Source organism: Lepidochelys kempii, chromosome 8 (genome assembly GCF_965140265.1).
Source record: "Lepidochelys kempii isolate rLepKem1 chromosome 8, rLepKem1.hap2, whole genome shotgun sequence".
NCBI lineage: Eukaryota > Metazoa > Chordata > Testudines > Cheloniidae > Lepidochelys > Lepidochelys kempii.
The window spans coordinates 43,751,081-43,776,163 of NC_133263.1; the positions used below are offsets into that span (position 1 = coordinate 43,751,081).

At 41.6% G+C, this 25,083-nt stretch overlaps 1 protein-coding gene across 2 annotated transcripts in view; it reads right to left on the reverse strand.

The window, feature by feature from the left end:
* The window catches only part of TEDC1 (tubulin epsilon and delta complex 1), a 161,383-nt gene that overhangs the window by 99,409 nt on the left and 36,891 nt on the right, over positions 1 to 25,083 (reverse strand). Inside the window, exons 4-5 of one of the 2 annotated variants that reach the window (XM_073356245.1) lie at positions 17,029 to 17,199; positions 10,254 to 10,352 (exon numbers count right to left, since the gene is read on the reverse strand). In XM_073356245.1, coding sequence (XP_073212346.1) covers positions 10,254 to 10,352; positions 17,029 to 17,199 — 270 coding nt within the window. The remainder of the gene's footprint in view (positions 1 to 10,253; positions 10,353 to 17,028; positions 17,200 to 25,083) is intronic. The other variant, XM_073356246.1, reaches the window with a different exon arrangement.

Below are 25,083 nucleotides of genomic sequence, written 5' to 3' on the forward strand. Positions count from 1 at the left end.
CAGAAGCAGAATATTTCAAAAGGGCAAGCATTTGCTATTTTTGTTCAGAAAGCTGTGGTGAACATAATTATGCAAATTCTAAAGAGCTGTCACGCTGACCTTTTGAAACCATGTGTCCATGGGTGCAATATATACTTTACTAGTGAGCCCTGAAATTCATTAAAGGTCAATAACTATACGATTTTTCTGATTAAGTCTTTAAAGAACTTATTTAACAGGGAAAATAAAGTTAAGCAAAACAGTTATACTCTCTTAGAAACATTAGGTCAGAAAAGCTGCGACTAGAAAGAGTTTGGTAAAAAGTAGGAGAATAACGCTGCAGAAAGGAGTCTATCAGCTCTGAAGCTTAGCTGCTTTGGCTGCAAACTAACATCACATTCAGAGGGTGCTGATTTGTACGAGTCCCTCAGTCAAAGTGCTAACCTTACCAAGTCCATGAAGAGCTTACACAGCATCTGATCTACTGCCTAATAAAGTCAAATGGTAAAGCTCCCACTGATTTCAGCAGAAACCAGACTAGCGCCTCCATCCTCACAGAAAAAAAACTGTAGCAAACAAACAAAAAAAAAAATCAACAAAATTTCTAAAAAACATTCCAAGACAGCTGATCTTATTGAGAGCAAAGGAATGAAACAAAGTGGAGTCACAAGCCAAGCCACTTCTGAAAATATGATGTTCCAAAAAACATTTTAACAAAAACGGGGGAAAATCGTGTTTTTTTAAACTTTCACATCTCTGAAACACCTTACCCAATTAATCTAAAAATTTCCCCACAATTTTCCTTTGGCAGAAGGCCACCAACAGGAGAATTTGTGCTAATGTTTAAGGAATTTGAGGTGGGAACGGGGGAAGTTGTCAAAGGAGCCTTAAAGTAGAAGGCAAGTTACAACATGAACTATGGATCGAGTATGATAACTCTAATACATGAAGTGATAAAACTGTGAAATCAATAGTGGCAATGGAGGAGTGAAGAAACGGTTACCTACCTTCTTGTAACTGTTGTTCTTCGAGATGTGTGGCTCATGTCCATTCCAATTAGGTGTGTGCGTGCACAAATCACCAGAAGGTTTTTCCCTAGCAGAACCAGTCAGGTAGGCAGTGGAGCCCCCTGAAGTCACACCTTCATGGCACTGCAGATAGGGCCCTGCCAACCCGCCATCTCTCCAGTTCCTTCTTGTTTACTCCGACAGAGGGCAAGGCAGGTGGGTTTGGAATAGATATGAGCAACACATCTCAAAGAACAACAGTTACGAGAAGGTAGGTAACAGTTTCTTCTTCGAGTGCTTGCTCATATCTATTCCAATTAGGTGACTCCCAAGCCTTACCTAGGAAGTAGGGTTGGAGTTCATGGAATCGCTGATTGAAGCACAGCTCCGCCGAATGCTGCTTCATCCCTGGTATGCTGGGTGATAGCATAATGGGAAGTGAATGTGTGCACTGAGGACCATGTTGCCACTCTATAGATTTCCTGGTTCAGGACCTGGGCCAGCAAGGCTGCTGAAGACACCTGAGCTCTGGTGGAATGCACTGTCAGAGCAGGGGCAGGAACCTTGGCTAGGTCGCAGCATACCCGGATACAGGATGTGATCCAAGAGGATATTCTCTGGGAGGACACCAGGAGACCCTTCATCCTGTCTGGCACCGCAACAAACAGCTAGTTCGACTTGCAGAACAGGTTTGTTTGTTCGTTCAATTTAAAAAGCCAAAGCCCGCTGAACATCCAGGGAGCAGACAAGGAGAAGGACAAGCTCCTGGCTGTTGGCATGAGGCTTTGGGAAAAAGACTGGGAGAAATGTGTCTTGGTTGGCGTTGAAGTTGGAGACCACCTTTGGGAGGAACACTGGGTGTGATTGGAGCTGCACTTGTCCTTGTAAAAGATGATATAAGGAAGGTCAGATGTGAGGGCCTTTAGCTCAAACACCCTTCTGGTTGAAGTTATGACCGGGAAATCCACTTTATATGATAGACAGAGCAGTGAGCACGTCACTAAGGCCTCGAATGGAGGCTCCATCAGCCTTGAGAGCACCAGATTAAGGTCCCAGGCCGGGGTTGGCAGCCGGATCTGAGGGTATAATCTGTCTAGTCCTTTAAGCAAATGCTGCACCATCTGTCATAAATATAAAGGGAAGGGTAACAACCTTCATGTATGCGGTAACATAAAATCCCTCCTGGCCAGAGGTACAGAATCACTTTACCTGTAAGGGGTTAAGAAGCTCAAATAACCTGGTTGGCACCTGACCAAAAGGATCCATAAGGAAAGAAGATAGTTTCAAATCGGGGGGGGGGGGGAGGCAGGGGGGCGGAAGAGGTTTTGTTTGTGCTCTCTTTGGTTGTTCCCTCTCTGGACGGAAAGAGAGACCAAGCAGCTAAAACATCTCCTGAAAACATATCTAAAATTATAGAAATTGTAAGTAAAGGCGAGGAAATGCATTAGGTTATCTTTTGTTTTAGCGTGTGAATTTTCCCTATGCTAAGAGGGAGTTTTATTCCTGTTTTTTTGTAACTTTGAAGCAGAGCCTAGAGGGGAATCCTCTGTGTTTAAATCTTTTTATTACCCTGTAAAGTCACCTTCCATCCTGATTTTGCAGGTGTGATTCTTTTACTTTTTTCTTTAAATAAAGTTCTTCCTTTAAGTACCTGTTTGATTTTCAGTGTCCTAGGGACAAAGGGTCTGGTCGATACATTATTCTCAAGCCTCCCCAGGAAAGGGGGTGAAAGAGCTTGGGGGAATATTTTGGGGAACAAGGGACTCCAAGTGACCCTTTTCCTGAATTTTTGTCTAAATCACTTGGTGGTGGTAGCAATACCGTCCAAGGACAAGGAAAGGATTTGGGCCTTTGGGAAGTTTTTAACCTAAGCTGGTAAAAATAAGCTTAGGGGGTCTTTCATGCAGGTCCCCACATCTGTACCCCAGAGTTCAGAGTGGGGAGGGAACTCTGACACCATCAGGTTAGCAAAGATGGAGAGGTCAGCCTCTCCTGGGTGAAACGCTAAGATGGCAGCCAAGTGAACCTTTATCGATGATTGTGACAGACCCTGCTGTTTCAGCTTAAGCAGGTAGTTCAAGATAAATGGAATTTAAGACTTAGTCAGAGGGATACAGCTCTGCAAACACCATATCGAGAATTGCTTCCACTTGGCTGAGTAGGTAGCCCTGGTTGAAGGTTTTCTACTACCAAGAAGAACTTCTCTAACACGGTCTGAATATGCAATTCAGTCAGATTCAGCCACGCAGCTTCCAAGCCACGAGGCGAAGAGATTCGAGATTGGGCTGCTGGAGCCGTCCACAATATTGAGTGATGAGATCTGGAATTAACGGCATCTCCACCGACAGTTCCAGCAACATGATTTACCAATGCTGGCACCACCAGGATGACTGAGGCCCTGTCACTCTGGATCTTGAGGAGGACCCTGTGGATGAGTAGGATAGAAGGGAAAGCATAGAGGAGATGATCCCTCCATGGAAGGAGGGACGCATCTGAGAGAGCGCCCGGGTTGTGGCTCAGGAAGGAGCAGAATTGCAGGCACTTCCAGTTGCTCCCTGTGGTGAACAAGTCAACTTGGGGATATCCGCACTGTTGGAAAATGTTGTTTATTATGTCCAGATGAATGGACCACTCATGGTTGTGAAAAGACCTGCTGAGATGGTCCAGTAGCTTGTCCAACTGAAACAGAAGCTCTTTACCCCATTGCAAGAAATCAATCCACAGATAAATCATTCACAGGGAAAAAAAACTGCTGTAAACAACCAATCTGCTTTTTTCAACGGAAGTTGTCAGGAGATCTAGGAACCAGAATAGACCTATCCTAAAACTTGTTTATTATACAATCCCTTTTAACTTGCCAGTTTTGATGAGAAATTACGAAATCCCACCTGACTGACATAGACTCTATGCACAATGCACATGTGCTGCTTAATATAACATGTGAGTGATCTGTAAGGATTGACTTAACAAGAATTGGGAGAGCTGAGCCCTCCCTAAAATCACACTCTATGAGAGTCGATTTTTGTATGTACTCCACTGCACTATTTAAAAAAAAAAAACTCAACTTCTTAGAGTTCTTCCTACAAAGAAAAACGTGCATTCATGCCATGACAATGGATTGTTCATGGGCACAGATTTGTTTATGTGTACAACCAACATGAAATCAGATAGGTTCATTTATTTGCCACCAAGATCTGGAAGTTAAACACTTTACATCAGAGGTTCCTTAAATTAAGGGCTTCTTTACATAGGAAAGTAATACAGAATAAGTTCAGGTCCAGATCTGAAGTGAAATAGCTACTTGTAGCAGGAAAGGCTGCTGGCCTAGTAGTCAGCTTGTGGCCTTATCTTTAAAAAAGGGAAGAAGGGGAATTTGGGGAACTACAGAATGGTCAACCTCACCTCAGTCCCTGGGAAAAATCATGGAGCAGATCCTCAAAAAAACCATTTTAAAAACACTTGGAGGAGAGGAAGGTGATCAGGAACAGTCAACATGGATTCACCAAGGGCAAGTCATGCCTGATCAACCTGATTGCTTTCGATGATGAGATAACTGGCTCTGTGGATAGGAGGAAAGCAGTGGACGCGATATATCTTTACTATAGCAAAACTTTTGATACAGTCTCCCACAATATTCTTGCCAGCAAATTAAAAAAAGCATGGATTGGATGAATGGACTATTAGATGGATAGAAAGCTGGCTAGATCGTTGGGCTCAAAGGGCAGTGATCAAGGGCTCAATGTCTAGCTGGCAGTCGGTATCAAGCAGAGTGCCCCAGGGCTTGGTCCTGGGGCCGGTTTTGTTCAACACCTTTATTAATGATCTGGATGATGGGATAGATTGCATCCTCAGCAAGTTCGCGGATGACACTAAGCTGCGGGGAGAGGTAGATATGCTGGAGGGAAGGGATAGGGTCCAGAGTGACCTAGACAAATTAGAGGATTGGGCCAAAAGAAATCTGATGAGGTTCAACAAGGACAAGTGCAGACTCCTGCACTTAGGACAGAAGAATCCCATGCACTGCTACAGGCTAGGGACCGACTAGCTAAGTGGCAATTCTACAGAAAAGGACCTGGGGATTACAGTGGACGAGAAGCTGGATATGAGTCAACAGTGTGCCCTTGTTGCCAAGAAGGCTAACAGCACATTGGGCTGCATTAATAGGAGCACTGCTAGCAGATCAAGGGAAGTGATTATTCCCCTCTATTCGAACAGATGAGGCCACATCTGGAGTACTGCATCCAGTTTTGGGGCCCCCACTACAGAAAGGATGTGGATAAATTGGAGAGAGTCCAGCAGAGGGTAACGAAAATTATTAGGGGGCTGGGGCACATGACTCATGAGGAGAGGCTGTGGGAACTGGGCTTATTTAGTCTGCAAAAGAAGAGAAGAGTGAGGGGGGATTTGATAGCAGCCTTCAACTACCTGAAGGGGGGTTCCAAAGAGGATGGAGCTAGGCTGTTCTCAGTGGTGGCAGATGACAGAACAAGAAGCAATGGTCTCAAGTTGCAGTGGGGGAGGTCTAGGTTGGATACTAGAAAAAGCTATTTCACTTGGAGGGTGGTGAAGCCCTGAAATAGGTTACCTAGGGAGGTGGTGGAATCTCCATCCTTGGAGGTTTTTAAGGCCCAAAAGCCCTGGCTGGGATGATTTAGTTGGGGATTGGTCCTGCTTTGAGCAGAGGGTTGGACTAGATGACCTCCTGAGGTCCCTTCCAACCCTGATATTCTATGATTGTATGAATGTAAGTTTTGTCATTGAGGGGTGTGAAAAAATCCCTCCCGCCCCTCAAGCAACATAGCTTACATCAACCTAACTTAGGTCTACACTGCACTATGTCAGTGGGAGATGCTCTCCCACCAACTTAGCTTCCACCTTTCGGGGAGGTGGAGTACTGAAGTTGACAGGAGAGCATGCTGCTATTGACTCCAGTGACACCGAATTAGCATGCCAGTGTAGACAAGCCCTCAGCGCAGAATGAGAATCCACCAAAGGAGTCAATGTTAAATAACTACTGCTCTTTAAATCCACACCCTAGCTTATTCTGTACTAACTTCACATGCAGACATGCTTTAGGGAAAATCCATTTAAAATAGAGAAATGTTTTGGTCAACATGTGACGAGTATAAATATTTTCATAAAATTCTGAAACCAAATGATAAGCTATTCACATCTAAGTGTTAATGAGTTTCTGTTAAGGTTCATTTGGCAGTTCCTTGCCATTACTTATTTGCTGTGTTTGATCTTGCACACAGTAGATTGATTTACTGGCATTTAAAGGTGACTGCTTTACTTATTACTTTAACAATTACACTGATCTCTCTAGTGCCACCAGCATTTTACCAGTGACCTCAGTTCTGCTTGCAGCTTTTAATCTTTCAAAGCAGAACAAAACAAGATTGAGTTCTACACATAAAACAGAGAGAGAGAGAGAGAGAGAGAGAGAGAGAGAGAGAGAGAGAGAGAGTGAGTGTGTGTGTGTGTATGGGTGGCAGTAAATGGGCTGCTTTTCCTTAAAGTTCATTGATCTCTGTGTGGTCACACTTGTGATGAGAATGTTAATTGAACAGGTCTGAAGGACAACATATATTTTAATAGCACAAAGTAAATCACCAGAGATGGGGACAATAATGTAGAACTAAGACATATTACTTTTAGACATGTTATAAGAATGGGCTTACATTGTCTTTCCAGGTATGAAGGAATATCATGTTTATCCCACATCATGGCCAGTGTCCTTATAGGCAGGAAATTAACACAACCACTCCTTCAGAGACAATGCTGCTAGTGGAAAATGAGAGGCACCCTTCTCGCCCCTCTGCCTTATGCTACATAGGCTGTGGTACTTGGGCACATGGTACTTGGAAGACCCACAGCACTCTAAGACCATCATGGCCCACAGTGCTAGAGGCCAGAACCCTGAATCAAACCTGGGACGTCACAAGACAGTGAACAGCAACCAAAAACCTAAAAAGACACCCAAGACTTTTATTGCTATTTATTGCTTAGAGCCTTAGATTGTGCCAGAAGCATGCCAGGAGCTTTACAGACAACAAGATAAACTCCCTGATCCAATCAGCTTCTGAGTTCAACAGATGACACACAGGCAAGGGAAGACGTAGGCTGTCTTCATCACTAGGCAAAGTTCTGGCATTTCTTTGGTGAAAGGCTTGGCACCTATCACCATGGGCTGGCAACAGCAATCAGGCCCCAGTGCCCTTGCCCTTCATGAGGAAGGAGAGGAGCAGGGTTGAGTGCTGAAATCTCTGCCTATGCACCATACAGTGAGAGGGGGGATACAGACATACTCTTAACCCCATCTGCTGCTCTCAGCAATGGCTGCCAAGGCATATCCACAATCAACTAACCCAATAATTTACATGCCAGAGAAAGTCAAAGCAGTCTCTTGATGCAGAGGGTATTTACACTCTCTTCCAGCTGCCAACAGGAATTGTGTGTGTAAATCCCCTGGTAACTGGTGAGGACACACTGTCATCCCCTAAAATCCAAGCATTTGACGTTTATAAAATACTTTTTAATCCCAAAGACACAGGAATAACTTCACCGACCACTGAAGTACTGCCATCTCAGGACTGAACACAGAATCGAACAGATCACACAAACTCTATCCAACCACTGACATGGGAAGTGATAAAACAATATCACATACAGTTTAAATTGCAGGAGACATTTGTGTAAACAGAACACAATTAACTAAACTGGAATATGACTTAATCCCTGACTAGTGAGAAAGTGGCAAAGATTCTATTACAAATGGAAAATTATCCTCCTATGAAGCCTGCACAGAAATTCAAGAAGACATAAGAATAACGGTTGCTAAAGTCCATATATAAAACTATGACAAAAAAACAAGAAATGGTCATTTTAAACAAGTGAACGTTACACGACTTTTACACTTTTTAACATCATAGCTATCTGTATTCTATCACATTTTGTCTCTCGGGATGAAATCTCTTGTTTTATTATAGGTCAGAGGAAATCTCTGATGAAAATGAATTATTGACATCAGTAAAACTAAGCCCAATGTTCCTTCTATAGTAGCTAATTATTGACACTTTGATCCACTCTACATTTCTGTCCATTGAATTATACCCAAAACAGGAATTTATTTATAATACCATCTACCAACAGGGTACATTACAATACGACAAACTGATATGCTGCCTCTTTTTGGTGATCCATAAAGCTATTATTTTTTAAGGTGACAATAATAGAAATGTCACATTACTTTGAGAGAAAAACAAATTTCACAATATTCATACCAAAACTATTTGGCAATGCACAGGCTAATTTGTGCTGCTTGCTGTCTACATTAGCATTTGAAACTCAGATGCTTAAAGGACACAGAACTCAAGTAATAATCTTTAAAAAACCCCAACAATATTGCAAATCAAAGGCTTGATGCTGGCCACCCAGGTGCCAGCTCATGCCCATGCCAACTCACTTGCGTATTAGTATTGATCAAAGTGATTGTTAAATGTATGAGAATGTATTTGATGTTTAAACTTCATAAAAACTAATAGGATGTTGCATGCATTGTTTTCATTTATCTGTATCCTGTTAGAATGCAATAGAAAATATCAACATTGTATATACCCCTGTAACTAAATAACCCTTCCTAAGAGAAAGGAGCCTTGTGTAATGTAAATGAAAAACTTTAACACGAAAATACCAAATCTTGCGCATTTCAAAGCAGGTGGTCATTATATGTGATGATCAGAGATCAAAGACTCAAAATGCATTCTGCTCTCTCTGTTATCAAAGAGCCCATATGTGTAGCCGAACTGTCAATTTGTTGACACAAAGAAAAGTTTATCATCTCTGGACTGTTTGGATTCTAACAGGGGAGAATAACTGAACAAGAAGATGGAGATCAAGAGACTTATTCTGGGTAGCCCTGAGATACTTTTGGGAAACTAGCAGATTACTACATCTCTGCCACCATTTGCAATTACAGACCTTTACTCACATGTACATATATTTTACCTGCTTTAACCTCTAAAAACTATCATTTCTTTTTCCTAGATAATAAGCATTAGTTAGTTTACTACAGAATTGGCTATAAGCATCGTCTTTGGTGTGAAATCTAGGATGTAAATCCACCTGGGTGAGTGACTAGTCTCTTGGGACTGGGTGTAGTCTGGAATATTTGTGTTTGTTAGTGTAAGTGACCATTTAGCACATAGTCCAGCTTGCCTGGGTGGCAAGATAAACAGGAGTGTGAAAGCAGACGGTCTATGATTCCATGGTAAGACTGTTACAGTGACCCAGGAGTTCACATTTGTTACTGGCTCAGTGAAATCTAATTATAGAACATGCCACCAATTTGGGATGTCTGCACTTCTTTGGACAGTCTGTCCTGAGGTAGGCACTCACGGTCGTGAGCGACTCCCGACAGTGTTACAAAAGGTATTTTTGTTAATTTTCATAGAGCATTATTTTGCTCACTGCTTATAACAGCCACTTGAAAACTTGATATTTGAAATGGTTCTGCCCTGGCAACTGTGCACTAGTTTGTTATTGCAGAGCTGCTCAAAAGTACTAGACAGCTGGCTTTTTGAAGTTACACTGAAACCTTTGTTTTGAGGAGGAAAGAGAGAGACAAAGAATTATACAGACTTTGAAAACAGAGACAGGACAAATTTTAGGTCCCTTGACAGTACAGAGCATCAGCCTTCACCAGGACTTCCTACAAATGCAAGTTTGTGATAGGAGAATGAAAGGGACATTCAAGGTGTTAAAAGCTTCATATCAGATTATCCTTAGAACATAATTGTCATTCTGAACCAGTTACAGCAATGAGTAACAAAACCAAAGCCCCCATTTATTATAGCCGGGACTCCCCTGGGACCACAAATGTCATTGAAACATGGAAGTCACAGACAGAAAACCACCTGTAGTTACCTAGTCCCATATTCATTAATAAAATGATCTGCAGATTTTCATTATAATTTTTGTCTTGTCTTGTCCTCATTTGTTCAGGTACAGGCAGCCAATCAGTTGTGTGGGAAAAGACTTCCATGATCTATTTCCACTATCTCAGAATGCCTATAACTTAGAACAAGAGGAATTCCCAGAGCTGTTTGATGCTGGAAGCTCAGCATCTAAAAATAGGCAATCCAGCATGCCAGTTAAAGATGAAAATATGTTAGAAACAGCCTCATTTTCTGTGGAATGTAGACCAGTATGTGTATAAGGACTTCTGAGCATCAGAATACAAAACATGATCTAGTACCACAGCATTACCTGTTTGTAGCTATCTGGTTGTCTAATGAGATCGGTTTCTGTGACAGAGAAATGACCGATGGTCTGGTCCATATGACAGCCACTAGTGTAAGAATGAATCTGAAACAGACAAAATTAGATAAACAGATACAAATAAATATAAACAGACCAGGTCATTAATGACTGAAAATTGGTATTATCTGAAGGCTGCTTGCATGAAGTGAATTGGTAGTCATGACCCAATTCCCAAAAGACAGGTGCACACACAACTGCCTCTTGCTGAATCGGCCCTGTTTGTGACAGTCTCATAGAAACCAAGGCTGAATGACCCTGCGGAGTGAACAACCTTCTTACTCATAAAATGGTCTCACTAGGTCAGCAGTGTTAGCCAGGTGGCATGTGGAAGTTTCCACTGTTGCTGCCTGGTCTAAAGTCAGAGGGTTTCGCTTCCCAAGATGTCTCAGGGTCTAATACTTTTACCCCACAACAGAATTCACCTAAAATATTTATAAAGCATAAAAAAAGTTAACACATTTACATGCATACCTGTTAGAGATATACACAATGTATAGCTTCTAATCTGTTCCCTTAATACAGAAAACGCCATTTAGGTGTATTAAATCTTTGCTGTAAATCATAACTAGCTCTTAACTGATGCTGCCAGAAACTTGCCCCAGCTGTTTTGATGATATCATCATCAATTACATGGGGAAGAATCTTCCCAAGTTAGTCAGGGGAACAATAAAAAGCAATTCCCCCTATTCAATGCTGATCCCTTTGTTACTGTAATAAGTGCAGCTGTCAGACAAGATACTAGTGCACATTTGTCATACAATCTTTCACATTTCATTAATATTTCTGTCCACATGACATGAAAATGTTAGTTTTCTTCCCTTGTTCTAATATTACTATTATCATGCATTTAGGAATTGACAAATATTTTAAATTGATGATTAATTATCCTGTCTCCTTAAAACTTAACATAATTCTGGTATTTCTTTTTCAAAACTCACTTCTGTTGGCAATCTGGCACAACACACAGGTCTGTGCAGAAGTTTTTAAAAAAGAAACAGCTCCAAATGCAGTTCTCTCACTCTAAATCATGTCACTGCTGCTTCCTTCCCTTTATTCAGTTCTAGACTCTCCGCCATCCTGATGTATTATGGCTCTGAATCCTTAGGCTTTCTGGAACTAGGATTCAGATCTGAGCTCTCGTCAGTCATAAGTCATGTCAAAGAGATCTTAGGACATAGTGACGTCAAGGACATCAGGGCCTTCAACCAAGCCAGAGTACTTGATTGGAATGGACATAACATTGGTGCCATTGTAAAGGGTCAAAGCATTTCCTTCATCGTGAAAGCCTAAAGACAGTTTTCCTGGGCTCTTGGGCAGAAGGGTACACAGATTAAACAGGACTTAGAAGAGCCTCTCCAAGAGGCATCACTAACAGGGCACACATTTTCCCAAAATAGACATTTTGCTGCCATAGCAGACCTGGTATTTCAACTCTGCCTTCTAGGCTAACACCTTCTTGGGAACGTAACGGACCAACAACACACACAGCCACAGAACAGGTTGAATCCCATAAGATGGCACCATGGCAGGCATTACATTTAAAATACACTACCATAAGCCTCCTTTAACAGACTATAACTCCATACTACTAAAGCCCAAAATCAGGCTGAAAGAAGGAAACAATTGCAAGAAAAATGAATTAATTAATGTTGGGGGACTCAGTTGTTTTTAAGCTGCTAGTGAAAAAAAATGGGCTGGAGTGGCAAGAAAGTAGCTCTTCATATAACCGTGCGCCAAGGAGCGCTGCGCTTCAGGAGGTTCCAAGCTCTCTGCTGAAAACACGTGGGAAGCCTGAGCTGCCACAGGAACTGCCAGGCCAAATGAGGCCAGGTCCACCCAGCCCAGCCACCTAGGACAGTAGCTAGCACCACATTTCAGCAGAAGACACAAGAAATTCTGCAAACGCAGTTATGTAACAACTTGTCCACAAGGGAAAGTTTCTTTGGTTGAAGCTGGTTCATGCTCTGAAGCATGAAGGTTTATAACCCTTTCCGTACGCTTCTTTTAAATATTTACTACTATAACTAAATAGTCTTGTGGTCTGGTCTGTATAAATGTCCCAACCTTTCTTGAATCCTGCTAAGCTTTTGACCTCAATAATTTGTGGTAAGAATTTCCACAGGCTAAGTGTGCAGCATATGTGAAAAAGTATTTCCTTTCATCAGTTTTAAGAACGACTGAAAGTCTAGAAAAATCTGCCTTACAGTGATAGACCAAAGAAGCTCAGTCTATTTTGTTTATCCAAGAGAAGGGCAAGAGGGGACTTAATCATTATCAAGAAGAACCTACATGGAGAGAAAATATCTGACAATAGAGGGTTCTTTAATCAAAGAGACAAAGGCAGAACAAGATCCAGTGGCCGGAAGCTGAACCCAGAAAAATTCAAACTAAAAATAAGGCATTTTTTTTAAAAAACAGTGAGGGTAATGAACCATTGGAATATTTACCTATGGATACAGTAGATTCTACATCATTTGAAGTCTTTAAATCTAGATTGGATGGATCCCTATAAAAGATGCTCTAGCTCATCCAGAAGTTATTGGGATTGAAGCAGGAATGGTCTGATGTAATTTCATAGCCTGTATTATACAGGAGGTCAGACTAGATTATCATACACATTATTAAGGGCAGAAGGGTTAACATTGCTCCTTTCAGTTTTGCTCATTTCTCTTTGTCTTTCTATTATGAGTAGAGCCCTAACAAATTTGCGGCCATGAAAAACGTGTCAAGGACCGTGAAATCTAATCTACAACCCCGCACTGGGCTCCAGCTGCTAGTCCTCCAAGGATGAGGAGAAAGGTGACTTCCTCCTTCCCTGCAGGCGCTGCTCCTGGGGCAGGTCACACTCACCTCTGGGGTCTCCCCCAGCACATGGGAAGGCTGGGGGCTCCAGCTGTCACCTCCCCCAGCACACGGGAAGGCTGGGGGCTCCAGCTGTCATCCCCCCAGTGGGGAAGAAGACTGCTAGGAAAATGGTACCTATGGTAACCCACCCCTCATACCCTGTGACCCTCACTTCTCCACTTCTGTTGGCAGTGGCACTGGCTTTACAGCTGGGTCCCCAGCCACCAGCGTCCCTGTCTAGCTGCCCAGCTCTGAAGGCAGGGCCACTGCCAGCAGCAGAGCAGAAGTAAGGGTGGCAATCCCACAACCCCCCTACAGTAGCCTTGTGACCTTCCCACCTTGCCCTTTTGGGTCAGGACCCCCACAGTTACACCACCATGAAATTTTAGATTATAAACATCTGAAAACATGAAACTGACTAATTTTTAAAACATTTGGTTGTGAAATTGACCAAAATGGACCCTGAATTTGGTAGGACCCTAATTATGAGATCCCACATTTCCTCTCTAAAGGTCTGTCTATACTGCACTCCAAAGTGTGTGACTGCAGCTCAGGTAGACAAATGCATGTTAGCTTTAATGTATCTAGCATGGATAAAAACAGCAAGGAAGCTGCAGCAGCATAGGGTTGAGTGCCAGGCATTCTAATTTACCAAGTTTATATCTTAACTTTCTCACACTGGTGTATAAATAGACATGGTTATATTATGAGCAGGTGCCCAATTTTATAAATCGATGATCAGACACCTCATTGAATTAACAGAATTTACCTCTGTAATCATAACTTGCCCCCTTCCAGTTCAGTAGCAATTTCTGTCCTAGCCTTTTACCAGATACAGAGATACCTAACAATACCAAATGGAGAATTTTCATGTTTTCCTGAAATTCAGGAAAATTCTGATATTTCTTTTCACATACTTGTTCTGGCACAAAAACAAAAAAATTCAGTTTTAAAAACAATGCCGTATAAATTTACAATGGACACACTTAAAAAGTCCTTTCCTGCTTTAGCCATATTCTGGTTTCCAGCAATATTTCCTATACCCAACATGCAGAATACTGCCAGAACTACTAGTATCTCTAAAACCAGAACGAACTTAAAGTGCATACCCAGTGTCTGTTTAATAACACTCCAAACACAGAGACTAGCCTTCCAGAACCGGTTTGAGTTAACATACTGAAATCTGTAGAAAGTTGCCACCAGTTTACTAAAACTATAAATTATGATCAGCAGTAATAAATTCTGTTCCATATTCAAGATACATATCCTGATAAGCTACTAAACACAATGAGTAAATGCAATAATTATAATTTTGTAGAGCCATCATTCTGAAAATCTGTCAGTACAACAAAAAAACATTACACCCCTTTGCATGTGGTGTTTATGGTTTCATACCAGAACAGCAAGATCTCATATACAAATCATATTAGGTCAGCTGAATTTCCAAATGAAATACCTCAAAAACGTCAATCTTTTGATAGATGGCAGCTTATTTTAAATGATAAAAACTATATTAGTGCAATGGTATGGTATATTTCTGCATCCAGAGGGGCCAGGAAATATATAATAATGGTGTACACAGCAGCTGTAACTTGCCTCCTTTGTGCATATATAGTGTTTTCTGTGACCATGTGTTAACTACTAAGCATTAACATATGTGTAATGGAGCACTGTTACAAGGCATTTAGAACTTTATCTTTCAATTATCCAGAACACAGAGCACTGTTATTGCTACTCTGCACTTAATTCACACTGTAGTGACTAGGTATCAGAGCACACATATCATCATTAATGGTTATGCACTGAATACTAGGGCTCAAATCCATCCTTAGATGCATGCAGCTTTAATTGCAGCTCTGTAAAAACATCAGAGAGCAGAATTTGGCTTAACATCTTAAAAAAATATGTACTTCTATCCTCAGGGACCTTAGATTTATATCTGGCCCATTTACTTGTGAAATCATAGACCCATAGACTTTAAGGTCAGAAGGGACCATCATGATGATCTGGTCTGACCTCGTGCACATTGCAGGGCACAGAACCTTACCCACCCATTCCTATAATAGGCACAGAACCTCTGGCTGAGTTACTGAAGTCCTCAAATCATGATTGAAACACTTCAAGTTACAGAGAATCCACCATTTACACTAGTTTAAAACTACAAGCAACCCGTGCTCCATGCTGCAGAGGAAGGTGAAAAGCCTCCATGGTCTCCACCAATATGACCCAGGGGAAAATTCCTTCCCAGCCCCAAAGATGGTGATCAGTTAGACCCTGATCATGTGGGTGAAATAGACAACTGGGAAAGATTTCTCTGTAGTAACTCAGAGCCCTCCCTATCTAGTGTCCCATTACTGGCCATTGGAGATATTTGCTGCTACGAGTCGCAGATCACCCATATGCTATTGTAGCATCAGTTGTTTTACAGTCACCAGCTGTGCAGAACCCTTTATGATGGTGAAAGAATTAGTTGGATTCTCTTCTGACTTGCATATCATCAAAACAATTATTCTCTTGAGACCCAAGCATAATCTCTGTTGGGGGTGGTGCTGTACAGTACAAAAAATAAAACAAAACGAAAAAACCAGCTTGATTTGCACATCCCAATTTGACCCTGCAGTTCCGGAGAGGGGGGAGGAGAGATAACAGTCCCACATCATGAAGATACCTTTGTAAGTGGCACCATTGTTGTGGACCTTAGTAGAGGCCAAGGACTTGAATCGGCCATGAATCACAAACTGCCCTCTTTTGTTCCAGGTCAGGATTGAGACACATTTAAAATGGGTAGTGTGTAGTAAAAGAGTTCTTCACTACTGCACATGCAGAACCTAATCAATGCTACATGAAGGACTTCAGTCTCCAGGTTTTCAGTAAGGCATCTTCCTCTAGTGATACATTCATTTAAAAAACAAAACAAAAACTCATTAAAGTCTTATGGTTGTAGTGCCATATATAGTCATTAAAGCGGAGAAGGCATCTTCATTCAAATCCTCTTGTTCTGACTCTTAAGTACTTTCTGATAAGACTTTCCTTTGGGCTGCAATTTCTTGGGCTCATTTATAGGCTCAGAGACTTTATGGAGGTTCCCAGTGGCTCTATTTCAGTTATCCAAGCATATGAAAAAGGTCTTTCATTAGTGAAAGTATTTTGAGTAATTCTTTTTCCTTCCACGGCCATCAGTGCTCCGCACTGGGAGTTGCGGCTCTGAGACTTCCCTTCTACAGGCAATGATGCTCAAAGCTGTTGGCAAATTTCAAGTGAGCATGCAAAAATCAAGCTTAAAATGGAAAATAACCTGCAACCTTGACTTTGCAGCGGCTACTGCCTCTTTGTGATTTGGAATTGCTTTAGCTTTGCTGGTTTAATTCAGGCTTTCGCTAGTATTTTAAGAAGGGGGAGGATTGTATTTAATTTTCTAATTGTTGCTACTTTTGAAGCTGAAGTTGTGTCCAACACTTTGAATAAAAACACTGAGAGGTGGACATCTTGCATTACATTTCTGTGTGTCTGTATGAGTAACCTGCACTTCTGTTCTTGCCAAGCAGCGCCCAATTAGGAGGACATGAAGAACAAGCTCAGACATGTTCTGATAAATACACAGTGAACCTATCTTGGTGGGGAGAAGGGTGAATGTGCCAAGCTGCAAGGGAGAGCCAGTCAAAGATTATAACCTTGTGGTCATGGTACATAATCTATTGGTTTTCTCAGGATTTTGCATAGAGGGCTGCAGAGGGATATATTTGTATTTACAGGGGTCTACATTTATCTAGATAAAACATTGCACAAAGCTACTGAACCAGTGTTAATTACAGACCTGGGATTTACTGGTAGGGCATTAATAATAAATAATTCCACTGTGCATCAGAAGAACTTTTACCTTATGCAAGAGTTTACATTGCTCCTGACTCTCAACGTGCAAACTCCGCCACTGGAACCGCAGCCTGCCATTTAACCACTGCAGATATCTGACATCCACTTCTCTTTTCAAACAAGGTTCAAGTGCTATTTCGGTCCTATCCTTCCAGCTGTTAGAGAGATTATCTTCACACTAAAAGCAGAAGATAGCAACAAAATGGTTTAAATCACTGTCTACATTTCCAAGTCATTAAGCAGTAAATAGCAGGCAGGATGAATAGGACAAACACCAGCCAAAATAAATAATCAGCACCAGAAAAGAAAATAATCCCCTGAAAATTAACAGGACCTTTCTGAACCTATGGTGGGTATGCCCTAAACTAATAGTATTTTGGAGGAAAGTAAAAAGAATTTTGAAGGTAACTAAAGACAGGCTACCCACAGAACACACAGTGATTCTACTAGGTTACAGCCTTAGAGGCCCAGCTAAGGTGAGCTTGGCTGAAGTAGAATTAGAGGCCCACAAACCTTAACCCTTAAATCACTGCCTCATCCTTTTATCCAGAGTGACTCTACTGCCCTAACATAGACTGCCTCGTGCCTGTATCCTGAATGACCAAGGGGTGATTTTAGTGGAAACGAGATTTTTATCATTTTCCAACTTGCACCAAAATCAACAGGCTTCTGCCAACTGAAAGGTAGAACATGTCCTGAAATTGATCATATTACATAAAGACCAAAAGAGAAACGCTATCAAGTTCTGTGTAAAGCCTCACTTCACTCTGCTAAAAATACTATCAGGCAAAAACGAAGTACTTGCATGGTTCCTACTTGACAGGCTGATTGTCCCTTCCTCCCTGTCTCCAAGGCAGAAGTTTTCACATGAAAACCAAAGAAATCACATTTAACTGCATGCAAGGAAACAACCCAATTCTCCAGAATAGCACAGCGCATTCCTATAAGAAAAATTCTTTGGAAGAAAAAGCTTTCTCCATCCAAAATGTGTATGCAGTGTAGTTGTTGAGTATCTTGAGCAACAGGAAAACCAGAAAGAATTCAATTATCTTCTGTCTTATGGTCAGTGTGGCAACCACCTGATTAAGTATTGCACCCTGATGTCAGCCCAGTCAGCTAGAGGAGCTGAGTCAGTGACCTCACAAAGGGACTTGTGTCTTGCCCTTCTCAGCCCTTGCAGGCAAGTTCAGCATCTTCTCCCAGCTCTGTTTTGCCTTCTACCAAAAGAAAAGGAGGCAGCATTTAACAGAAGATTATTTCAATCCATCAAGCTCTGTGTTCTGGATCCTGTACGCTCCCCATTGTTCCACCTCTACCATACGTTGAAAGAAAAGTTCAAGTCTCAGCTTTACCAGGAGGAGTATTAGCTGGTGACCCTGGGATCCTGAATGCTCCCTTCACCTGGAGAAGTGGGTCAAATTTTGAATCTGACTGTTCACTTCCTACAGTTTCTTTCTGCAAGGGAAGTTGGCTGCACTCAATATTTCCCTCACCCTTGCTTTGTAAATTAGCAAGGATCAGAACCACTTGTTAGGGGGCTTATTCCTTCACCTGCTCACTTCCCTGGTCCTTCTCACATGAACAGAGAGCAACAATACCCGAAGTCCAAAGGTGCAAACAATTCAATGTTTATTGGGGTGAACTTCCAGCAAGCATGATTCCAGTTTCCTTCCTTAGTGTCCCCCTTCCCAGCTCTGACACCACAGAGCCTGGCCTGTGTCCCTGTTCCCATTCCCCCCCTTAGCAAAACATGATTCCAATTCCCCCACCCCCATTTCCTGTTCCCATTCCCCCTCCTTACTTCCTGATTGACTGCAGACTATATAGTAAAACTTCAGTTCTGCTTAGCTATACCGTAACCAATTATTTTACTGAAATTTAACTAACCAATCCTAACATATTGTAACATGATTATTTAACCAATTATATCCCACCACCTTAATTGGTTTACACCAAGCAAAATGAATTATGCAGCAGACAGAAACAATCACAGAACCAGACAGAGATTATACAGACAAACAATAGGGAAATGGGGACTACAGTGGTAGAACAAAGAAATGAGGATTTCACATCCCAGCTATTGATAAGTGAGCTCTTGCTATACAGGATGCTATCAAACTAAGTTTTCTTTAAATCTTCTAGGCTCTTCCCTTTCTCTGGAGGGGATAGGAATACAATCCTGTCTTGATAATGCCTAACAGCCCAACAGCATCATATTTTAATGTGACTAGCTTGGAATGTAAGGATGTGACCATACGCTTCCCAGCTTATGGCTGCCTCTTCTATTTAGCCAAAGGCCTTAGCTTAAGAACGGGGCCTCAGACTGTCACATTCAGAGAAGACCCTTACACAGGCAGACAGTGATTTTGATTCCTTTCTTTTATACTTCTATAATTAGCTAAATGATAAACATATACCTAAATTCTTAAAGTATAGGCCTTTACAGGCAGGCCTGCATATCTATACCCTAACACCACTGTCAAGGTTCCTTCCCCACTCTGAACTCTAGGGTACAGATGTGGGGACCTGCATGAAAACCTCCTAAGCTTACTTTGACCAGCTTAGGTTAAAACTTCCCCAAGGTACAAACTATTTTACCCTTTGCCCTTGGACTTCCATTGCCACCACCAAACGTCTGACTGGGTTTATTTTATTAGGAAAGAGCCCAGAATTCTCCCAACCCTTGCACCCCACTTCCTGGGGAAGGTTTGGTAAAAATCCTCACCAATGTGCATAGGTGACCATAGACCCAAATCCTTGGATCTTAAGAACAATGAAAAAAGCATTCAGTTCTTACAAGAAGAATTTTAATAGAAGAAACAGTAAAAAGAATCACCTCTGTAAAATCAGGATTACCCTTACAGGGTAATTAGATTCAAAACATAGAGAATCCCTCTAGGCAAAACCTTAAGTTACAAAAAAGACACAAAGACAGGAATATCCATTCTATTCTGCACAGCTTATTTTCTCAGCCATTTAAAGAAATCATAATCTAACGCATATCTAGCTAGATTACTTACTAAATTCTAAGACTCCATTCCTGTTCTGTCACCGGCAAAAGCATCACACAGACAGACTCTTTGTTTCTCCCTCCCTCCAGCTTTTGAAAGTAGCTTGTCTCCTCATTGGTCATTTTGGTCAGGTGCCAGTGAGGTTATCCTAGCTTCTTAACCCTTTACAGGTGAAAGGGTTTTTCCTCTGGCCAGGAGGGATTTAAAGGTGTTTACCCTTCCCTTTATATTTATGACAACCACTAACAGACCCATCAAGGTTTATTTAAAAAACAAAGCTACAAGCAGAAACAATCTGATGGATGTGTTTGCCCAGCCCTTTCCTCCCCAGGTAACCCCTCTTAAAGGAACAGAGTCCACAACCTGGAAAAGGCTGGAAAAGAAGAGGGGGAAATGGTGAGGCACCACTCTGATTTCCTCTCCACTCCAGCCTCGGCCTGGACAGGTGCAAGAGGAGAAAACAAGATGACCTTGACTACAACTGACAGAAATGTGAGAAATTAGAGCGCCACTAGCCATTTTCCAGAAGCAGTTGAATTGGCTGTCTCTCCATGCTCCCCCTTTGCATAGCCTCCCTGATGTGTGTGTGTTTGGGGGCAGGGTGGGAAGAGGAGAAGCTGCAGCTGTTTCTTTAGCCCCATTATTTTCCCTTCAAACCCACTTCCATCAAAAGTTCTACCACCACAGGAGACAATGTTGCCACATGTGCTCCATGTGGGTATGATAATTCTGCCACCTACCCCTTGCTGCAGGGCTCCCTGTGATTACTCTGCTACTGTGTGGGAAGATTCTGCTGCCCCCTGCCTCCCTCGTGCAGATGAGGACTGTGCCACATGTCCATGAGATCTTTCTGACTCATTTCAACCAACACAACTGTAGCATGCAAATTAACTAGGGAGGAACGATGATTGATTATCTCTGATGGGGGGGAGGGATAGCTCAGTGGTTTGAGCTTTGGCCTGCTAAACCCAGGGTTGTAAGTTCAATCCTTGAGGAGGCCATTTAGGGATATGGGGCAAAAATTGGGGATTGGTCCTGCTTTGAGCAAGGGGGTTGGACTAGATGACCTCCTGAGGTCCCTTCCAACCCTGATATTCTATGATTCTATGATGTCACAATTACAATGCTTAAGATTAAGACCTGAGCTTTTGACATGGCTTGGACTAATAGTATAATTAGATACAATAATCATTAATAATTAAGCTTAATTACAAAAAATTCTTCAAAGGAGTAATGAAGATGTGTGCATGTGAGAATATTTGGGCCTTCAGAAACTGTGGTTCTGCACCTGACGAGAGCCTCAACCCCCATCCCCGCAAATAATGTCACCCCAAGGTAAGTTTCTTTTTAGGGGGCCATTTTAAAGGGTTTTCTCTGCTGAAGACCCCATTTTGAGAAAGCACTTAAGCAGGTGCTTATATCCCACTGACTCCAATGGAATTTAAGCACATGTGCTTTCCTGAATCAGAGCCTTCACTGTTAACAAGTAACATCTTATAAAAAAATTCAACTGGTCCATGAAGGGTGAATGTATTTTCAATTTCAGGCCTAAATTAAAACTGTAAATTGTAAAATAAAGAGATTTTAGTCCTGTCTTAAATATAAATTTCAACACAACCTTGAGAGGTGAATTAACCACAATGCACGTTTAACTTAACTTCAGCTACTAAGATGCCCCCGTAATACTGTACAGGTGTATATTTATTAATGAAAATGAAAAAAGGTGGTCTGACTGCAGGGCAACCTACTAGACCTACTGTGAGTCTTTCCCCTGTTCTCTGGTTCAACTATAAGTGCTTACTATGGAAACAGACAGACATCCTCATTTTGCCAATAAGGAAATGCAGTCACCTTCCCTGGATCCCACTTGTCCAGAAGTTCAAGGCTGTTGCCTCTTTAGATAAGTTTACCAAGAGTTATTTAGTAAACAGAACAGCTGCCTATGACTCACATGGTTTTGCAACATTAGCAGAGGCTACTGAACTATGAAATTGTGTAAAAACAGCAGTGCAGTTCATAAACTTGACAACGCAAACAATTAGCTTGGGGAAAACCCATAGCTGTAGATAACATATTAAAGCATCAAATGTATATGCTGCCAAGGAGCTATATCCTCAAACTCAGTGGGTTACAAAACACTTATACTAGATTCTGCCTTCCCTGTTATTTACTGTTCAAGTCTTTACAAAGGACTTGTATTAGAGATTTCAGAACACCATTCATGATGCTCCCAAGAGGTTTACCTCAGAAAAGAACAGTATTAGATTTAATTGCCTTGCAAGTCCAGTGACAGAAACACCACCTGGAGCTAAATGTTATTGTAGCAACTTGTTTTATTAATATTAAAATAAGAAAGCCATTGCATTTTTCAACAGAAGCTTTCTATTCCACACCTACTTTTTGAAACGTCTAGGCCTGCTATGGAATATGTAGCCTGACATAAGTAAACAAGAAAAGGAAGAGAGCCCTTGGATATTAGACTGTGATCTCAATTTCAGTCCCATCTCTAATATCTAGGGTTATTTACTGCTCTCTCACAGACAGAAATCACTAAAATGCTGACCCCAGCTAAAGCCTTTGCTTCTAATATCACTTTGCATTTATCTAATTCTATCTAGCAATAGGCATTCATGCAAATTCAGTACTGTATGCTGAATGGGCAGAGCATTCTGTCAGCAACACAGAAAACATAGCAACGGCAGCCACTGAGCACTCAAACTATCCTTCCCCAAGCGGAACTGCACTAAAATAGCTACAGGGAAACTTCCCTTCAATCACATATCAGAAAAGCTCTTTCCCAATAAAATGAAGTGTTTGATAGAATGAACATTTCTCTTTACTTACTCTGATGGATGCTCAGGGGAAAAAAAGACTCATTCACCCAAACTATGGAATGGTGCCGCCTGTGTACAGCAACGAAGTTGCATCAAAGCACGTCAATCCGCTCACCAGAGCTTTTAAGTCTTCTCTAATTGATCAATACAGCATTTGTCTAATCCTTGTATACTAGACTATCTAGAAATAACTGGGATGCCTGTGATGAGGGCAACTGTCCAACAGAATCTCAAATGAGGTCCTTAGTCTCACCCTCATTTAATATTACACTTCTGGAACATCTTCTGCCTCAAAACTGGAAGGTGTTGTTACAGGCCCTCGCAGTCTATTTATTGGTGGGTTCACAAACATACACAACCCTGTAAAAATGACAACCGGCACTTGTTCATTAAACAAAAGATCCCCATCTGTGTCCTGCTGTAAGCAGCTCACCTCCTGTTACTGGAAGGGCTATTCTATTCACACTCACAGAGATATAACGCAGGCCCTCTCAGGATTACTTTCTGCACCAGAGACACTTCCCATATGAAAGGAACCATGCCCCTTTTAGAGCTCTCTGGATGCCAAGGAAGATTTATAGTGACTTGGCTGGATCTAAATATATTTTGTGCCTGCACAACACAGCATTAAACCCGTCAGTAACCACAGGCAGATAACAGCATGTCACCCCAGGCACAAGTCTAGAGAGTCTTTGAATCAGGACCTCCATTTTCTTTGTAGCTAAAAAAAAAAAAAAAAAAAAAAAAAAAATCTTTACAATGATAAAAACATAAGCCACCTCAAAAGCTGGAGATGCCCTAATGCTTTAAACCACCTTAAATGTTTACAGCAGCATAAGCACTTAAACTGGCAACAAAGTACAGTGTCACTTATGAAACAACTTCAGCCATCTTTAGTCATTAAAAATGACTGGTGACTACTGAGGAGTTGAAAGGTGACCACTGAATAGATGCATATTTAGATTATTGCTCATGCAGGTACTTAGTACTAATGAACACTCACAGTTAATGACTTTGCTGTGCCCATGCACAGTAACCAATTATTAATTGGCCTAGCAGATATCCAACTGAACTGTTTTCACATGTTGCCATGGAAATTTTTCTCAATCAGAATGATTTACATGCCAACGTTTTGAAGTTCAGCCATTCAAGTTTCACAGGAACGTGTGTGACAATTATTTTAAACGGGAAACATTTTTCCCTCCACTGTCCCTCTGCTCAAAAATGAATTTTGCTGTTACACCTCCCTTCCCCACCAAAAAAACCCTCACCACACCATTGGGAAGAGACAAAGCAGTCCCCTTTGTTCTATGGAAAATCAAAGAACAGTGGTGTTACTAGAGCAGGCTAAAAGGGAAATAAAACAACAAGGCCTTCAATTATATAAATTGTTCATCACAGAACAATGTACATTTCAACATGGACAAATATATTTGCAGATAGGAAGTAATACGCAATATGGGAAGTGTTTCTTAGTGCTAATTATTCAAGGTGGGGTGCTAAGAAATTGGTGCCCTGGCCCTGAGGTGTAGGACTCTGGAATTGTCATGCCCGTTATCTGCACCTTGTCCCAGTGGGCCCCCTAATCAAATGCTGCCCAACATCCAACTCTGCATTACCTTTATTTTTCACACTGGAAATTGTTGCAAGATACAACAGATTCAGGGAGATCCCAAGGGACTCGAGGTAATCTGCCTTACCTCACTGTTGTCTGCAGCACTGCACAGAAACCTCTGCATTGTATGGCAGCATCACATTTTCCTGTATTTTTCCTTACCTTTCTAATTCACAGATACCACATCTTCACGTTTCCACAGCTTTTCCATCAATAAACCTACTGTGTTGGTAAAATGGCATATTCTTCAACCTCATCCTTTATAAGCAATGGGAAATTCAAAGACCTCTGCTCTCCGCATTGCTGTAAAAACAAGGCTGAGATGCTCTTTTGTGACTGTGAGCTGCCATCTGTTGGTGAGTTAAGGAATCCAAGGATAGATGCCTCGTTGTTTGCTACTGGCTTTACACAGTAAAGGTGCAGAATTCATCCAAAGGTGAACTTTCTGCTCCCATATACATACACAAACAACTAGCTACCTTCTTCAGATACCACCAGGGTGAATTAAAAAAATCTGATTTTTTTGATAAAATGCTTTTTGATGAAAAAACCTATCTAAACATAGTTTTAATTAAAATAGCTCAAAGACATCTCATCATGGA